Source organism: Lonchura striata, chromosome 16, assembly GCF_046129695.1.
Source record: "Lonchura striata isolate bLonStr1 chromosome 16, bLonStr1.mat, whole genome shotgun sequence".
In the NCBI taxonomy this organism is placed as follows: Eukaryota; Metazoa; Chordata; class Aves; order Passeriformes; family Estrildidae; genus Lonchura; species Lonchura striata.
In genome coordinates this window covers 7,435,810-7,455,159 of record NC_134618.1, presented here as the reverse complement: position 1 = coordinate 7,455,159, position 19,350 = coordinate 7,435,810, and the positions used below count along the sequence as shown (strand labels likewise).

At 38.5% G+C, this 19,350-nt stretch overlaps 1 protein-coding gene across 2 annotated transcripts in view; it reads left to right on the top strand.

The window, feature by feature from the left end:
• The window catches only part of GRIN2A (glutamate ionotropic receptor NMDA type subunit 2A), a 164,246-nt gene that overhangs the window by 103,091 nt on the left and 41,805 nt on the right, over positions 1–19,350 (top strand). For both annotated transcript variants that reach the window (XM_021538020.3, XM_077786839.1), the window contains 5 exons: positions 7,529–7,734; positions 9,115–9,283; positions 9,399–9,552; positions 14,044–14,169; positions 16,705–16,934. In XM_021538020.3, the coding sequence (XP_021393695.1) occupies positions 7,529–7,734; positions 9,115–9,283; positions 9,399–9,552; positions 14,044–14,169; positions 16,705–16,934 (885 nt within the window). The remainder of the gene's footprint in view (positions 1–7,528; positions 7,735–9,114; positions 9,284–9,398; positions 9,553–14,043; positions 14,170–16,704; positions 16,935–19,350) is intronic.

The following is a 19,350-nucleotide window of genomic DNA, read 5'->3' as shown; positions in this document are numbered from 1 at the left end:
CAAATGTGTCAATCTGAATCTTTGGAGGAATCATTTGCTCACTAGCTGTTATGAAAATTTCTTACCCTATTTTAAAATTCTTCAACAGTCTGCATATCATATATAATGTTCTGGAAAAATATTATACTGCTTGGGGAATATTATTAGCATGAGATGCCAAAGGAAGAAAATGCTCAAAGAGTCAGCCAACAATGCTTATGTTAAAATAATTTCATACATTTTGTACCTTGAAACTTCTCTAAAGAGACCATTCAAAGGACAAGGAGAGATGGGTTTGATTTTTTTGGAAAAATAATCTAACAGCCGCAGAGAAAGACTGGATATATGAACCAACATGATTTCCAAGAAATAACTGGAGCCTGTTTTGGCCTCGCAGCGGGTCGCTGTTGGAGGTGAGGCTGTGGGGCTGTGCTGGGTCTGCCCGTGGCTGCCGGGCAGCAGCGCTGCTCCTCCTGCAGCGCGGGGCTCAGGGCTCCTGGAGCCTGGTCCCTGGTTTCTGTGCAGTTTTCCAGCTGGAAAATCCCTTCCTGCTCACTGTCAGGTTTGAGGGGCTCCTGGGAGGAGGAACAGAAAGGGATGGACGTGATGGTGTGCGGCCCTGCTTTGGAGCCCTGCTGCTGAGGGCAGGGCAGCTCTGGCTGCTGCTGTGGAAGGGGCCAGGTTTAATTAGGAATTATGTCAGAGGGGAGACGTGAAAGGTGGCCAAGAACGCTCTGTCACCACCAGACTTATTCTCCTGACCACAGGCTGATCCTGCCTCTGGGGGTGAGGACAAATAAGCTGACTAATCAATTATCCTGGCAAGCTGGACATAGCTGGGCTGTCTGGCACACCCCCCAGCTTTTCAGCAGTGTCACCGTGCTCTTCAGCTCTGTTGAGTGGGAGATTGAGAAGGACCTTCTCTTCCACATGGTTTATTTGAACAGCTCTCTGGTGTTGTCTCAATGTTCTCTCCAAGTTGCAGGTTTCACCCCTATCTCTTAGGCAATTTCTTTCCTCTTGTTCCTTTCTCCTTGAGCTGTTTTGCTCAATTTCAAAACTGTCAAAGTTACTCATCTGAGATCTAACATTTGCTGCTCTGAGTTTCCAGACACGCATGTGCTTCTCCTTTCTCTTACAGTGTAGCAGGGAAGATCACAGAATGGTTTTATTGAAGTCTTATTAAATATCCTCAATCCTATATGGAAAAATCAAGTCTTAATATCTAATTAAATAATTTACTCATGAAAAAATGACAATGCAACAGCCTGTAAATCCTCATAATGTAAATAATGTACATACTGCAAGTAGCTAATTTATTATTTATGTAGAAAGAGTAATTGTGTTTTAGGTGAAGAATTTTTTACGTGGTATTCTCCTAAACATTTAAGATTTGTTATTAAGACCAATTTTTCTTTGGTTTTAATATGCTTTTATTCAAATACGATTTTTCCTTGGTTTCAGAATTGATATACTTCACTTAAAGCTTAAGGTTATGGAGAAGCTGTTCAACCATAGCTGGAGAGTATTTATCTCACCCCTCAGAAAAGAAGTTATTTTTTTCTTTACAAGTGACTCAGTATTGAAACTTTGAGATGGCAACTTCACATGGAAGTGGGGATGACTGAGGGATTTGTCCCATATCAGATGCTGCAGAAAGCCGTTTGAATTATAATAGTTTGAAGACTGAAAATCACTTTTTGGGCATGTTTCACAGGCATCCAGCAAGATATTTTGACAGATCCTAAAGCAGCTACTCAAACTTTTGACACCAAAATTCATATTCTTGCTGCTGATCTTGACAGGCAAAGGGGATGCTGTTCTCAGGCAAGAGACTTTTAAGAAGACAAGCTTAATGTACTTGTTAAAGTGAAACTTGATAAAATTTACCAGAGTTAGCAACGTTGCACAAATATCACCAAAGCGCTGCAGGATCACTGTGCTACTGCTCAGCAACCCTCAGAGATTCAGCAGCCCCAGCTGCAGCTCCCCTGTTCATGTTACTTAGAGAGCTGGGACCTTGTGTCTCACCTGGCCCATCAACTTCACAGAGCTGCCAACTTCAGTCTGCTAGTCTGGATTTTTTCTTTTTTCTTCTTTTTTAATATATTTTTAAATGTGGATAGAAACGAAATCAATCCAATATTAAAATGATATACTAGAATATGATTAGCAATGGCAAAAGTAGGCAGTGTGTATCACATATTTTAAGTGAGGTGGGGAAGAATGTATTTATAGTTGAGTGTGTTCCATGTGTAAAGATGTGTACCAGGGTAAAACCAATTTTTACTGATGCTCCAGGTAGATACAGATAAAATTATAATGGTGGTCTGCATTCTGGGTGAATTTATAAAATTATAATGGTGGTCTGCATTCTGGGTGAATTTGTGTACTATATGGCACAATTGCTAATGAAATACCACTGCAAGAAGTGTTACTTTACATCCAGGTTTATTCTAAATAGAGCCTGTCATCTTTAACTTTCTAGTAATGCAGGATTTAATGCAGAACTTGATTTTTCTCTGATTAAGTAGCATGTGCCAGGTTTACAAGCTCTGAGTGGGGTTGTACACATTTGTATCTAAGTAGGAAGGAGTGGGCAGAGGGTGCGGGGTTCCTGCCTGGAATAAATGAACCAAGGTCTCACGGAGAGCTCCATCTGGCTACCAACATCCTCCGTCACGTAGCCCAGAACAGGCAGCTCCTGTAGCTGACTGTGGAGCTGACTTCACTGGGCAGGAGCTGAGAAACCCAACGCTCAGGCAGATTTCTGACAGAGCTTTTTATCAGAGTTCTGCGGGAATGAGAGGTGCTCCATGGTAATTTCTTGTGAAATCTCGATTGATTTCAGCAAGGGTCATGGCAGCAGAGGGATCCTTGTGTCTCAATGATAGGCATTCCCTACACTTGTGGGGAAATGCAGATATTTTAACTAGAACAGATGAAATTGCCTGAGCTAATAATCTGTTTGCTGGGGTATCTTTTGTCAGTAGCACTGTGCTGTAATGTGATATATTCTTTTTGCCTATAGCAGAAGCAGCAGCGTGCTCTTTAACATCTGCTGGGTTGTCATTCCCTGTATTCCATCCTTGTTGTTTTGTGTATTTAGTCTTCCTGTAAATATGCCCATCCTGACACTTACTGTCAGCTGAAAATTGCATATTGTTTCTGTATCAGTGAGCTTTTGCCTAGCCTAAAGGCCTTTCCTTTGACCTTACTCTGCTGAATTGTTTGAATTGCACCGTTATGCAGCATTTCTTAAATCATGTATTCCCAAGGAGGATCCCACCTCTTTGCTGCTGTAAAGGAATTTTAACTCCCATGGAAAGCAAAGGTGGTGTGTTTTGCCCCTGTTCTTTACACCTATACATTAGGGAACAGGAAGGCTTTCAGGGCAGATGATCTCTGAAGATAAAGGTATGTCTGTCTGGGCATTTCTGGAGAGCTGTAAGGTCTTCACTGAGCACAGAGGTGACAAAAAAATCTTCACCCACTGGGAGGTGGAAGAAGGAGCCATCAATTTGTTTAGCGATGTAATCAACTCTTAAAATGGCTTTTCTGGTATGAGTCTGAACTCTGGCACTGCACAGAGTTACCTGAGACATTGCCCAGAACCAAAACTGTACCAGCTCACTGAGGATTTGGTGAGTGCCAATTAATAATTCTGTATTGAAAAACGAAGCTGCAGGAGGTGGTGACTTTTCTTTCTCCTCCTGTTTGTTTGAAATCTCTCTGGGTGCTGTGTTTTCCTTGGAGCCCTGCTGGTCACAGGACTGGTGCCTTCCTGGTGGTGTCAGCAGCAGCCATGAGGGAAGACCAGGACATTTGCATTCCCCATATGAGATTTTGCAGCAAATTTTGGAAACTTCAAAGTCTTTAAATGGATGTATTCAGAACTGTAAAAGACTTTTTATTATTAATTTATTATTAATTTATTATTAAGACATGAAAATGCTCACATCATATTTTGTCATTTAAATTTAGAGTGCCATAGTGAAATATGGGCCTTCAAAACACGAAGGCTTGCAGGAGCAGGTGTAGAGCAGGTGCTGTGTCTGGAGGAAGGGTTTTGCTCTTGTGCTTTGCTCTGCAGCTGTTATTGCTAACCTGAAAAACTCTATTATAGATTTTAGTTATTGATTTAAAACTTGCCATAGTAGCTCTTCCTTTTAAGTGGGAAAGTGTAATGAAAAAATAGTAGTAAATAGTTTTTCAATAAAGCAAGATGGGCTAGATTTTGTATTTGCTCAGCACTATTTTTTTAACTGGGACAGCTCAAAAAGTATGTTTTGCAATGTATGTGTGTTAAATGTAAAAGGAACATCCCTGAAAATCTTTCTCTTTTGAAAGATTTGGCTGGCTGGTCCTAGGAGTGCATTTAGTATCGTTGTTGTCATGTAACATTTTTTCTTATAGGAGGATGATGGGTGTGTGCTGTGTACAGTTCCCATCTGCTGGGACAAGGGTGACAGGACTGAGGTATTGGTTTGTTTTTGGTGAGATGTGCCAGCGTGACAGACTCTTTTTGTGCCAACACTGTCACACAGGGAAGTTCTGCTCAGGATCTGGCCTTGCTCTTTTTCTCTGGTTCAATGGCCTCTGAGAGGGTGTGAGCAGGACTGGGCCAATCATCCTTACATTGTTCAGAGACTTTGGGATGCAGCGGGACGGGGACTCTGAGGTACAGCAATGTGTGCAGGGCTCTGTCTGCCTTTGGCTGCCACACAGGAACTCACCAAATCCTTCATTATCACACCAAATCCTTCATTATCACTCTCCTTGGCTGCAAAGATAGTGAGGCTTGGATGAAGTGGTCAAAGCACATGTGCAGAGTCAGATGTGGGGAGCTTTAGGCAACAGTGCTTGGGATGAGATGAGCACCCTGTGACTGCTAACTCAGCCTGACTTCAAAAAAGCTCTTCCCTGCTCTCAGCTATTTTCCCCTTCCCTTCCTGCATCCTGTAGAGATTGAATCAAAGGGAATATTCCAGACTGCATGTGAAGTGGGAGAAAATAGGAAAGAATGTGCAAGTTCAAAAGAAATACAATGGTTATGTGTACCATTGCATATCTTTACTGGAAGATGTGTTTTGCACCAATCATAGTGAATCAACAGTTTGATATGCTGTTGAAATAACATTTTTTACGTAATTTCAATTATTTTGGCTTTAAATTAAGATTTCTATGGTTTGGGACACAATCTGTCCTAGAAATGTTTCTATTGCCCCCTTTTTCAAGTGAAGGCCAACTTCTGTATTTCTCTGGGATCAAACCCATATTTATTATCAATATAACTAGGAATGAAAGAAATTTTTCTGAAGTCTCTGGATATTTTATGTCATTTGTATATAGTACAGTAAATGTATATGCATGCACTTTTTGACAGTTCTGTAATGAAACATGTCTTCATTTTTAGTGTCTTACCCACAGCTTGAATTTTCTTTTCAAAAAATATTTGATTTAAAAATACATACTACTGTGTTTATTACCTCAACACAGCAGTTTCATAGATGCAACTCAAAAGAAATTATCATTTCCCCAGATCCAGTTATTTAAATGTGTCTGGTTATATCCTCCTCAGAACAGTAAAATGGAGCTGCTCCCACTGAAGTAGAAAGAATATCAGAAATGATGATATCAGAATATCATCAACTTTGGTGTTGTTCTTCTGTTAATAGCACCAAAGCAATCTTGTGTTCTTGATAGGACCAGGTGACCTCGCTGGGGTGGTTCCAGGTGCTCCCTGTGACAGGGGTGCAGATGCCAGGGGTGGCTGGCAGAGGGATGTGCCTCGGGGTCAGGATCTGCCTCCTCCCAGCATCCCGCCCAAGTGGTTTGGGATCTGCTGCACTCCTGACCACACAAATGCCATCACATTTCCTTCCTGATGATCGCAACAGGCAGACGGTCGGGCACATTTTCCACTTCTGAAATCCCTCGTATTCCTTGGCACGTTTGCTGTTTGTCTGAGGTCCTGGGCTGGCTGGAATCCTCCCCATTCCAGATGGCCTCTTCCATGTTGTACTCGGGGCTGTGACGACACCCTGTAAGCTCACACAAGCCAGCACACGCTGCTGTCACTGCCACTACGCACCACACCTCGGCAATTCAACTGCTTTATTTATAGAAGCAATAGATTGGTCCCCTGTGGCTGAGCTAGCTTTTCTCCTAAAGGCTTTGTCCACTGTGTTTTGGTTAAATTTCATACTAGAAATATATTTACACAGTAATAATAGATAAAATTCCCATTGATTTAAGTGAGAATTCCTTGAGATACTTTGAATTTCCTAATTTAAGTGAGTAGAGATTTGACATTTCTGCCTCCTACATTAAAGTTCAGTAAAACATCTTGACTTATAAACAGGATGGAAAGAAATCTGGAAAGCTCATGTGTTGATAGGCTTCCCTAAATAGGAATGGATGTAAATCATGCTCTTTGGGAATTTTTGTTATTAACTTTCAAGTTTTTAGAAGACAGAACGTAGGTAACAATTAAAAAAAAAAATTTAAGGGCCTGAGTCTCTTATTGTACTGTTCATTCTCACCATTTTCCTTGTGAAAGAAATATTTTAACAGTACTATGGTTATGTTGTAATTTGTTTAGCTTAAGCAACTCAATAATTATTAAAATGCATTAGGTTATAAATTATGTGGATTCCTAGCTCATTTGTATTATCTGTCATCAGATAAAACATGTAATTAGATTTCTGGATAGAAAGTATTTAAACAATCTGAGGAGAAAAACACTAGACTCAAATATATTGAAATCATAAAACTCCTCCTGGTGATCTGGAAATGGAAAGATATGTGGATCAATTTAGAAGGGATATTTTATAATAGTAAATAAGCTGGAAATTTTTATGTGTAGTGGGGTTTGCTTTCTTAAAAGTACCCAACAGTTGGCGGAATAAAATAGTTCTGAGAAATTTTTCTAATGGAAATTCTTACTAAAAATATGGTTTGCTCTGGCTCCAGTGGAAGCCTGGGTAAAGGAGTTACAATGGCTTTTCAATGTATAAGAATAGAAGAGTCTTCTCTTTGGGAAGATACAGAAATGACATTGTGATATTTTGGTTATCGGACAGATGTGAGTGTGTATTAGAGTTTTTGTTTGGGGGTTGTTTGAGGTTTGTTTGGTTGGTTGACTTTTTTTAAAATATTTTTTTATTACTTAAAATTGGTCCTGATGACAAATAGATTATCTGATTGCTCTTCTGGCTAAAAGAGAAATGCTAAATGTCAAATTTCAGTGCATATAGCACTGATAGATGGTGTTATCTGATGACATCCAGTCTGTATAAAACAGTTACCTATTAAAATGATAAACAGTTACTTATTAAAATAATGTTACCTTATTTGTCTTTACCACTGTGCATTTTCTCATTTCATGCAATTTCTAATAAATTTTAAAGTAATTTTAACAACAAAGCCCCAAACCAACTGTCCTGGCCATGTAATTCCGTGTGCCTGTGTCCCAGCCCATTTGATATTGGCTCCCCTTTGTCCACCACCAAGCAGCTCTCAGCAGTCTGTGGTCTTGGCCTTTCAGGTGGGGAAGTGGGAGAACAACTCCCTGAGCCTCAAGTACTCAGTGTGGCCGAGGTACAGCTCCTTTGCAGACAGCGACCCCGACGACAACCACCTGAGCATTGTCACCCTGGAGGAGGCTCCCTTTGTCATCGTGGAGGATGTGGACCCTCTCATGGAAAGCTGCCAAAAAAACACCGTGCCATGCCGGAAATTTGTCAGACTTAAGTGAGTAAATACACAGTGTTCCCTTTTCTTTTCTGACTGCAAAATATAGTCCTTTATTTTCTCACTGATTATTTCGTTTGTTCATTCATTCATTCTTCCTTCCCTCCCTCTTTCTTTTTCCCTTTCCCACATGGTATGCTCTTTGCACATCCTCCTTTTTAAAAAGTTGAGAGTTTCTGGTTATACACGTGTAAGTCACATTGAGTTCTTAACAAGGCAGTAAGTTTATAGTAAATTCAAAGTCAATGAGAATCAGCCCTTTTCAGTCACATGGAAGAAGATTGTGTTCCAAAATGGGACTGTTTTAATGAGTCCTTTTTGAATTGTTTCCAGTTATGTTGAGATATGCCTGCTTTCATTAGTCTGTAACAATTTGAAAATGTCTCCTAATGAAAATGTAAGTTTATGCTGAAATTTGGTATAGAATAAACTACTCCAGCATAAAATACCACTGTGATTTACCATCAAGAGCAAAGACCCCTTCTTTCAGTACTCCATAATAACATTGGAGCAGTCATTAGAAATCAGGGGAAAAGTTTCCACTGTACCTTTGTCAGTCGTGTTTCACCCACTATGCCTTGATCTGTGTATTTATGAACTGAATATAACAGGATTTTTACTGAGCAGGTGTGAGGGAATATGATGCATGTTTCTGAAGATTTCCAGAGGCTGCTAAATGATTGTGCATATTCATCCTGAAGTCCAGAGAAATTAATTATTTTTAGTTAAGTTCTAGACTAGTTTTATTTTAATTTTGAATTTTTTCAAAGGCTGTAAGATAGTGCCTTGCCTTCTGAAGATGTATATACTAAAAGGTTCTAGAGATCCCAAAGTGAACATTTCAGAAAAAAACGATGAAGAGAAAACTTGCATCCTCACACTTAAAGGTGGCCTGAAGTTCACCTTCTCCAAGTGCAGGGAAAGGTGCACTTTGAGAAGATGCATCCATTTCCAGCACGGTGAACTGCTGTGCCTTTTTATAGCTTACATGTTCTTTAATTACTAAATGACATGTAGTCTGATGTCTTGAGAGTAAAAGTAATAAAAATTTAATCTAATCCTAAGAGAGAGATTAGTAAAAGCAGGCTGAATGTCTTGATGGAGCAGTGCAATGCGTGAGGCTGGGTCCTGGAGTGGAAGGATGTCATGTGAGGTAATGTTGTTTCTGTGTCTCACCAAGCAACTCTGTCATGATTAGCGGGAGCTGCAAACTCCATATAGCTCTAAAAGCATCCTGTGGGTTATTTTTGCCTTGATTCAGAAAAACATGGTCATTCACAAGAGTGGCAAAATGTTGTTTCACAGTGTGCTGTATCTTGCTGTTGTGCTGCCTCTGTTTTTCCCAGCAGGAATATTTATGTGTGTCTTCTCTGTTGACAGCAACAAAACTAATGAGGGAACTAACGTAAAGAAGTGCTGCAAAGGATTCTGCATCGATATCTTGAAGAAGTTGTCTAAAACTGTCAAGTTCACATATGACCTGTACTTGGTGACGAATGGGAAGCATGGCAAAAAAGTCAATAATGTGTGGAATGGAATGATTGGTGAAGTAAGTTCTCTTTTAGGTAAAAGAGTTCCTCAGTAAGAACTCAGCATCCTTGTGAGTTGAGTTCTTCCTGAGGAAGGAGGTGCTGAGTCTGGTGGTGTGTTGTCCCTGTGACCAGGTGGTGTACCACCGGGCAGTGATGGCCGTGGGCTCTCTCACCATCAACGAGGAGCGCTCGGAAGTCGTCGACTTTTCGGTGCCGTTCGTGGAGACTGGGATCAGTGTCATGGTGTCACGGAGCAACGGCACAGTTTCACCATCTGCTTTTCTAGGTATGATCTCCAGCCTGTCCAGATAACCTAATTGCATTTCTGTAGAGTTTGGTAGATTTAATTGTGTGTTAAGATATGTAGTATATTAACACAGTTCTGTTGAGCTTTGAATTTTACATTAAGAAATTTGTGCTGTGTTGATGTGCTGATGAACATAATCATTAACACATGGACACAGTGCTTCTGCTTTTACATGCTGAAAGTGAAAATCAAAGACAGTGATTTCAACATGAAAAAGAATCCCCTAAAATCTTCAGTTAGGAAAATTGCACCCACAACCCTGCTTCCTTGCAAACTAACTTATGCTTGTTCAGCCCATTAAAATTTGTTTAATACCTTTTTAATATTCACAAAATAATTGAAAAACCCATTATAGAGTTGGAGAGCAACTTCCTTGTCTTTAGATATCATTTAAAGCTAGTTGGGTAACAGGTACCTCTGGCTTCTGAACACCACACTACTGCCCTGGCAAGCTGAGAGTTTTCCCCATTGATGCATCTGAACAGTCGAGATACAGCAAGGAAATGAAAGAGTGGGCAGACAGGAGGTGGGACATAATGAAACAAAGACTCTGGGCTTCTTTTCTGGCACGCTTCTTCTTTCAGTTGTACATTTTTCCTTTCATTATTTCCCTCTCCTCTTTTAGTAGTTATAGTTTCTTTTAGTGTTCGGCCTGAATTTGCCTTAAGCTGAAAAGAGAATGAGCCATGAGGTGGTTCAAAAATGCCCAGAATGCTGTTGTGTTCTTCATAATGTATTTGGGCCTACTATTTTTAAAGCTGTCTTGTACTGGAATAGTGACACTAAAATCATTAAGTGGAAAAATAAAAAATCTGTATATTCCAGATATCTTAGGGCACAGTTTAGAATGTTCAAGTCCATTGGGTCAGTAGTTAGGCCAGTCCTACATTGCTAAGTGGAAGTTCTTCAGTCCCCCTGAAGTTGCTCACAGACATTGAAGAGCAGATTAATGGTGTAGTATCAGATACAAGCAGGCAAATAATTGAATTTTCTTACACAAGAATCATCATTTAACCACACAGCTTATTTCTTATATCTGTTCCATAAAAGCACATTACAGACATGATGCAAGTAAATATGACACAGTGAGTAATCAAATAATTTCCTAAATGTGGTGATACCCAAGTAGATTTTGTTGATATTTGATATGAATGAAAGACTTTAAAGTGAAATTGCAAGAAACTGTACTTGTAATGAAAATACTCAGAGAGTATCTTTTAATTTCTTTGAATCATTGCATTGTAAAGTTCATTTTTTAAGTTGCAGTTGCAGTATGTTGAAATGACCATTGGAAATAAGAATTGGGGTGTTTTCTGAAGTGCAAGTGCAGTTGATTTTTTTACTTCTCTCTTAAAAACCTGTTTACAGCTGCCATCAAAAGAGAAGCTGCTTTTGCATTTTTCACAAGCAATAGAGTTATTAGATTTCTAAAATGCATTTAATGTTATTGGTTTAGTTGGATGTGTATATAATTCAAAAGAAACAAAGAAGAACCCCTTCTCATAAAGCTCTATAAAATAGCTCTACTTTTGAAGAAATCTGATTTTACTGCACCAATAAATCAAGTCTATGCTCTCAGAAGTGTGCTCTGCTTTTTCAGGCGTAGATGAAGCTGCCACTTTGCTGGAATTGACTGTGTATTTTGATGAGGTGTGCGTAGTAGTAAAATGTTTTGCCTTGCAAAATACTATCAGGCAGATAACTGAATTTATTCACAGACTGATTTTGTTTCAATTAAGTGAATGTCTGAGAATAAAGCCACCTTATGTAAGTATTTTAAAAGATTTTTTAAAAATCTCTCAAGTATAATACTATTTTTAAAGAATAGCATTTGATTACAGTTCCTGAAATATCTGGGTTTGTGAATTGTTTCAATGAATGTGGACAAGTACAGGATTTTGTGTGACTAGATTTTTCCAGTCAGTTGTTGTGTCCAGTAGATCTGAGTAACTGATGGACTGTGACAGCCTTGTCCTTGTTATCTGCTGTGTTCTGATTCTGATGTGTCTCCTTCAAAAGAGAATTGTATCCCTGATAAATATTTTCACATTGTACTAGAAACAATATATATTAGATCTACAAATACTTGTTTAATGATTCTATGGCATTTTGGTTCCACTTCATTTAAACAACCAAAGAAATAAAGGAAAACCTTAAATCTCCATTTCTATATCTTTCAGAGGGAGAGTTCACAGGTGAGGTCAGTTTTCTTTTCTGGAGGCATTGATAGAATAGAAAATCTATGCCCCTCTTTATTTAATGTATTTCTCAAGTATTGATTTTAGTGGTGAGAGGTAGGACTCAAAAACATCTTTTCCCTGCTTGATAGTCTCCGTTGTCAGTCATTTGAAATATACACTAACAAGTCATATATTAGTTTTTTTCTGCCATATTATAGCTTTACTGAAAATTCCTTTAAAACCTGCTGCTTGCCTGAGGGAAGTTCCCTTCCTGTCCTTTGAGAATCAAAGCACTGTGCTGAATGTGTAATTGGATCTCTGATATGACAGGAATATTGACTTTGTTATTCAGTTGATTTTGTACTTGCTCAATCTTACTGCTTGCAGTCCCAAATAGCTTTTTGTTTTCCTATTGCTTCTATTAATTCACCACCTCATTACCAGACTCCTTAAATTATTAAAGAGAATTCTGCTTAAACTCTTGTTTATAGCTCACTTTTGTACATTGGCTTGTTTTGCCCTTTGCCTTCTTTAGATTTTGACAAATTACCATTGCTATTTCTACACTCTTTCTTTTGATAAGGGTTTTATCAGCCTTGCTTTCTTCTGTGAGAATGCTGTCAAAATTTTATAGTAGTTCTACATGAATTCCAATTTAATCCAGTTACTAACTGAATTCAGAAAATATTTTTTAGACACTATTTGGCTACATAATATCCCTTCCCTGGCTGTATCTACATAGATCTTTCTCTGCCTTCTACAAATTATATTATTTTCCTAAATTACCATTCTCTCCCAAACAAATAATCACAGTACTTGAATTAACTTCATACCTTGTCTTAAAAATAAAATAATTAATTGAAAAAATATTGCTCCTTTGCAAGAGGAAACCAGTTTGGTTTAAAATGTCCCTGCTTTGCCTTAGTTCCCATCTAAAAGCACCAATGGGGATATTTGTTATTTGGACTTCTCTAAGTCACAGATTTCTGAAGAAATCATAGCAAACACAAAAGATCTCATGAGTTTTCTTTGCTTGGGCACAAATTATTACATTTCTTTCTATTCTGTGTGAATCATCTGAGTTTGGAAAAAGCTCAGATTGGCCTATTGGGCTTAGAACACCACAGCTATCAGTCACTGTCCTTTCCTGCAGTGAGGGAAGAAGTTTCAGTGATTCTAATCTTAAATTCAAAGAATGAAAAAGCTACAAGAGAGGAGCTTCTTGGGCTTTCAAAAACAGGCAAAACATTCAAACACACTGATTTTCTGTAACTTCAATTGTTTCTTGATTCTGTCCTAATTATAAATAGTATACTAAGATTTGTTTTCTCACACTTCAGAGCATGCTCACACTTGCTTTATTTGCACAAGTTATGATGTGAAGTGCCCCAAATAAGTTGGTCTGATAAAGAGATATTAGTTTGCCATGGTAATCTTTCTCAGAGATATCCTTGTACCAAAGCAGCTACCACAGAGACTCCTGAACGGACCAGAATCTGTGGTTGGGAAAGATGATATTTCATATTCATATTGAGTCCTTTCAAAAAGTTGGTGCTTAGTCTGGTATTTGAAACTGCTTTTAGATCTATGCTCAAACATATTTCTTTTACCTAATTATGGTTCTTCTGTCTTTCAAATTGACATCCAATTTTCCATAAAACCTTTTGATTTCAGTAATTTGCTCCCAGATGAGAATGAGACATTCAAAAGGATGTGGTTGCAATTGATAAAAATATCGTCTTCATTGCGGGTAGATGAAAGTAAACACACAGAGAAAAGAATCCTTAAACAAAAACATTTAGCTTGAATGCAAGTATTTATCTTTCCTCCTCTAACACTTTTTGTTGGATAGAAAATGAGAGAGAACTCTACTTCCCTGAATTAGCAAATGTATTAAACATATGCTTAAGTGCTTTTGCTTTGCAGAAACACAGTCATAGAAGTTGGACCATTCTGTTGATAAATTTCTATAATACAGGATGAATAGACACAGCAACCTGATTGTGGAGTAAGCAGCGAGTCAAACCAATTATGTGGCACTCAGTGCCAGAGAAAAGTGTTCAGCCTTTTGTTTTTAATTACAACTTACATTTAAGCTTTTGACTTTATGGATTTTGTCTATATATACTAACAGCAGTTCATTATATATTGCTTAGTTATTTGCTAGCATTTTTGTTGGAAAAACCTAATGTAGAGGAAACTGCTGGGTTTGCCTAGGCGAGGACATTAAAATTCTTGTGCTGTGACTGGTTTAATGAACTGTGTTTCTGTTTCTCCTGTTTTGCTGCAGAGCCTTTTAGTGCTTCTGTCTGGGTGATGATGTTTGTGATGCTTCTCATCGTGTCTGCCATGGCTGTCTTTATATTTGAGTACTTTAGTCCTGTAGGATACAACAGGAACTTAGCACAAGGGAGAGGTAAGATTTGCATTTTACTCAACTCCATGTCTATTAAAAAATAATGTATTTCCCATCCCTGCGTCTCCATCTTTTCAAATAAACATAACATAGGAATAAAACAATGAAATTAGCTATTAAACTGTTGATGTTCTTAGTTTAAAATATGATTTCTTGAAGGCTTATATGCTCACATTTATAATTCCAATTCAATGGAATAAAGACAGAGAGAAGGGTTAGTGGTATCAGAGTTTTATTCAGGCAGTGTTTGGTTAGCACATGGCATCAGTTGTAAAATGTCAGCAGTGAAATATGTTCTACTCCTGGCTATTAGAAATTCATGACCAATTCAGAGAAAGTTACTTAAAATCCTGTGGTCTGCTGGGCAGTTTGAAAAATAGCAGTTACATTGTCCATAGTTTTGTGTAGCCCCTGTAAAAAGTCAGAAGAACTCTTAGCCTTGAAATGAGGCCCATGGCAGAAGGGCATCTCTCCTTCCTGTGTAGCACCCTCGGTTACAGAAACTTCATTTTCAAAACAGACAAGCTTTGTATTAACTCTTTCTCAGTGAAAGCTGCACTGTGACTCAAAAGTGAGGATTCCATATCTCACAATGCCCTCATTCTCCCATTTTTAAGAGACATTTGAGAGTGCGGCCTTTTATCATTCCTGCCTTGTTTTGTAACAAGAGATCTTCCAGCTTGGTGAACACAGTTCTGGGCACTATTAAAAGCAAATGATTTCTTCTAGACAATGGCTGGGTTGTTTCCTGAAAAAGTGTATTATTGTAATGTTCAGATGATGTTAACATTTTAATAAGATGGTAAATGTGTCACCTCTGTCTGAAATAAACACTGTATCAAAAGTGGGGAAATCAAAGGTGAATATAGACACTGGGGGTCCAGGGACTTGGCTGTTCTATTCTGTGCCTGAATTGATTATTTAGTGTACCTACTACAAAGACATATTATGGCACTACACCATCCCAACTTAGCTCTAAAGACTTCCACAAATCCAGCTACCATTAATTTCAAACCTGGAATATTAAAAAAAAAAAAAAAGTATTTATCTTCTTTCATTTCCGTAGGCATTTTTTGCAGGATGAATCTCAGTGGTAGCACAATCTCCAGTGGCATAAACAGAACTTTAAATTGCTCCCTTGGCATATAATTTATGTAACACAGTTGGTCAGAAAAATGCACATTATCCCTGCATCAGTTCAGTCCTTAATATGTCTAGAAGGTAGTTTCATAAACCTAAAGTCAGCTCCATTGTGTTTATTTTACTGCACTCTATTTTCCTAGTGCTGCTTCAGAATAGGAGCATAATCTAAGATGTAGATCTTGACAGCATTTTGAAATATTTGCAGTGCACTAGAGAGTATTTCTACTGAAATGAGAACATGCACTGAGTATACCCACTTAGGGTTTTATTATTTTAAGAATAATTGATTTATTATTAAAATAAATTATAGCTTAAAGAATAGCTAAATCTATATTTGTAATGTGCATCCCCTTGGATAAAGGGACAGAACAGGGAAGGAGATAAAGTTACAGATTTCTGCATCAGAGCTTATTGACTAAATTACAATTGAACTGCAAAAAGGATAATTATAAGTAGGCCAAATGAGTCACAGTCAGGGGAGGCTGGTTTCTCTGCACTGAGGGTACAGGGAGTCTGGATGATGAGCAATGTGTGATTGCACTGTACTTACCTAAAGCTGGGTGAGAACACTGCCCTTGGCTCCCACAGGGTGAGGCCTTTGGAGTGGATAATGACATTGTTAATTCACTTCTGCCCCTGTGTGAGCCTGGGGCAGCACGCTGGCCACTTCCAGCTTTGGGGTGAATTAAATAGAAATAACAAAATTTACAGGATGGCTTAGGTGGGACAGAATTTTACCTGTAATGTCAACACATTTGGAGCCACACAACTGACTCTGAACATGTGAGGCAGCCAGAACCTGGCTTGCACTAAATTCCCTGTCTATAGAGGTAGCTCCTTTGTTCTGTCTTTCTGATTCATGCTCTGAGTACAAAGGTGCTTAAAAGTAGGTGACACATTCACAGACTTTGATCTTAAAAATGCTTACATAATGTTCAAAAAGCATAATGTTGGATGACTGGAGATGATAAAAATAATTTGGGTAAGAAAAGTACTAGAATTGCATCATTAAGACTTAAACCTTCAGTTTTCCACTTCACATGTTTTCTGGCACAGAAAACTGACAGGGCAACACTGTGGCACATTTCTTCCTGCAGGAGACATACCAGCCTGCTTCTCCTCCAAACCTATGCTTTCCATTTTCATCTTAAAATTTTTGAGCCATATGCCATATAGAAAAATGTTGAAATGTGTTTTAAAAAAGTGGAACTCATTGTCATTGCAATGGAGGGGTACCTATGGTAAATCCTATGATTATATTGTGAGTACAGTGCATATATATACTGAAATATTTTCTAAGCATATCTCTGGGACTAATGGCTTGTCCCTGCATGGTATATTGGCAAGGTTTAATTTAACTGTAGCTGAACTAACTGCTCTTTGCACTTGCAGATCCCCATGGACCATCCTTCACCATTGGAAAGGCAGTGTGGTTACTGTGGGGCTTGGTCTTCAACAACTCTGTGCCTGTGCAAAACCCCAAGGGGACAACGAGTAAGATCATGGTGTCGGTCTGGGCTTTCTTTGCTGTCATTTTCCTGGCCAGTTACACTGCCAACTTAGCTGCCTTTATGATTCAAGAGGAATTTGTTGACCAAGTGACTGGGCTGAGTGATAAAAAGGTAGGTATTCAGCTCAAAAGATGTCAGTGTCCATTCTCCATAATCCTTCTACAAATTTGTACTTTGTGATAAAAACTCTGAGTAAGATAATAAACTAAAACTGGATGACTTCCTTCTGAGTGCAAGTGCAAACTTACTAACAAACCTAAGACCCAAAGCATGAAAATAGCAGTCTGTTTTCAAAATCTCTCCATTGCCTATTCAAAAGTAGCTGCATGAAGTGAAAATTACCTTTATTTTGCGATAGAAATCAGTTAATGTTTGGTTAAATGGCCTCACTAAAATTAAAAGCTTGAAAAATTTGTGGGATATTAGTAGTATATTAATAGAAAAAAGTCCATTTGCAAAATTATTGTGATGAATATGCACAAAATACCTGAAGGGCATGCTTTTGTTAAATCTGTGCCCAGTTGTTTGAAAATGAAACTAAATATTAATATTAAGAAGAAATATTTAAATGCAGTATAGCCAGGGGACAACTTCACAAAAGGTTTTTTTTCTCAAAGGACAGAAAATAAAGGAAAGTGTTACTAAAAACAAACTAAAAAGGCAACATCTCAGCCTTGTCTATTTTTTTTGTTTTAACTGCTTTTTATGATTGGCCTTTGATTGATTGCCTGGTATATCAAAGCAAGCATGGCTAGAGGAAAGATAAAAATAAACAAAAAATGATAATAGTTTTGTTTTCGTTTAATTGAGTTGTCACACAACATTTGAAAGAGCATGAAGATTGTTAAATATCCCTCTATTTTAAGAGAATATTCTTAGAAGAGACAGATAAATGGCATTCTCTCTTGGGGATTAAAAAAAAGAAGATTTGAGAAATGTCTTTCTCCTGTTGGTGAGAGAGAACAGAGCATTTCCCTGGGTTTTGGCAGGCTCTGCCTTGCACCTGGCACAGCAGTGGGGCTCAGGTCTGGCTGCACCCTCACCTTCCCCTCCTTGCTGGCTCTTTGCCATGGAGCTGGAAATGTCAACTCTTGTTCTCTAGCTTTTGGCTAATAACTTCCTTAGTTTTCATAATTTTTCCTATTCTGACTGCTAAGTAGGATTTCGTTTCCACAAAAAGCAAAATAAAAATAGAAAAATACTTGAATCAGAAAATACCATCTGTTCTTGTGTGGTCTGCTGATCATTTATTTGATCTGCCACCTTTGTTTCTATTTTTTGGTTCTTCAAACTTTGCCTGAAGCACATAGATATAAGTCAGGGAAGCCATGCCTTTTCTGATTAAATTAAAGAAGTTAGAACTCCAGAAGAGTAATGAACTAATTCAGAACATTCTTCTTGTCATACATAGGTTTTGCCTCCTCCACAATCCTGAGGTTTCTTGGATTTTAAACATGAAATAATTTGGGATAATTTATAGGAATGTAATCTGATTGTTGTTAAATTATTTTTCTCCCCTCTTTGCCATCTTTATGCAATTCAGTACAGAACTCTGACCCTTGCAGGAAGCAAAGCAATCATAGGCAAGGGCCAGAAATGTAGATATAATCAATTTTGAATAATTAATACCTAAAAGTTCACTAAATTTTGTACAAAAATTAAAAAACCCAAACCCCACTTCTGGGCTGGTAAATCAGTTTGTTATTCTTCCCTCCCACTTTTCCTACTGCCATACCTGACAAGTCAAGCTCTTCTGTCAATGCTGTACTGCCAGTGCAATAAAATGTTTCCAGCTGGAGATGCTGGGGTGTCCCCATGTTTTGGAAACATCAGGAAATGCCCCCCTCTCTCTGAGCAGCCATCCCTGACCCTCAGCACTCAATTGTCCCATTCAGGAACTCTGTTGCACTCTATCAGCTGGTTAACCAGGTTTGCTGACATGATAAAATGTTATTTATCCCTCGGTGCTCTAAGACCTCCTTATAGTTTCCTCATCCCTTGAGATGTTGCTAATGAATTTGTGAATGCCACATCATCAGAGTGTCACCCAGAGATACATGGCACAGCATGTTCTGGAGTTAGGAGGGGTGGGTGTTCATAAACTCAAATGATTCAGCAAATGAGAGGAAAATTATATTTTGACATTCTTGTGTATGTAATAGATGATCAAAAGTTTTGTCTTTGTACAGAAAATGAGTCCAAAGTATCCAGCAAAGACTGAAATTCGTGGCTTTTGTACTTTTGAGACCTTTTATGCATATTTCATGCAATGAAAGAGGAAAAAAATTGCTGAAGGAGGGTAGGTAGCGGTGCACAGAACTGTCTCACACAGTGTTGGTCTGCTGGGCTTCTGTCACAGATGGGAATTGCCTCATGTACACATGCTCCAGGAGCTTCTCTTCAACTTCAACAGGAAACCTTAATGATGCCACTGACAGGCTCCTTATTTTTGCAAGACTCACAGTGTTCTTGTTGCCTTGGCTTTCTTCTCCTGTGCCCCAGGATGGCACAGGCTGTGCAGCCACTG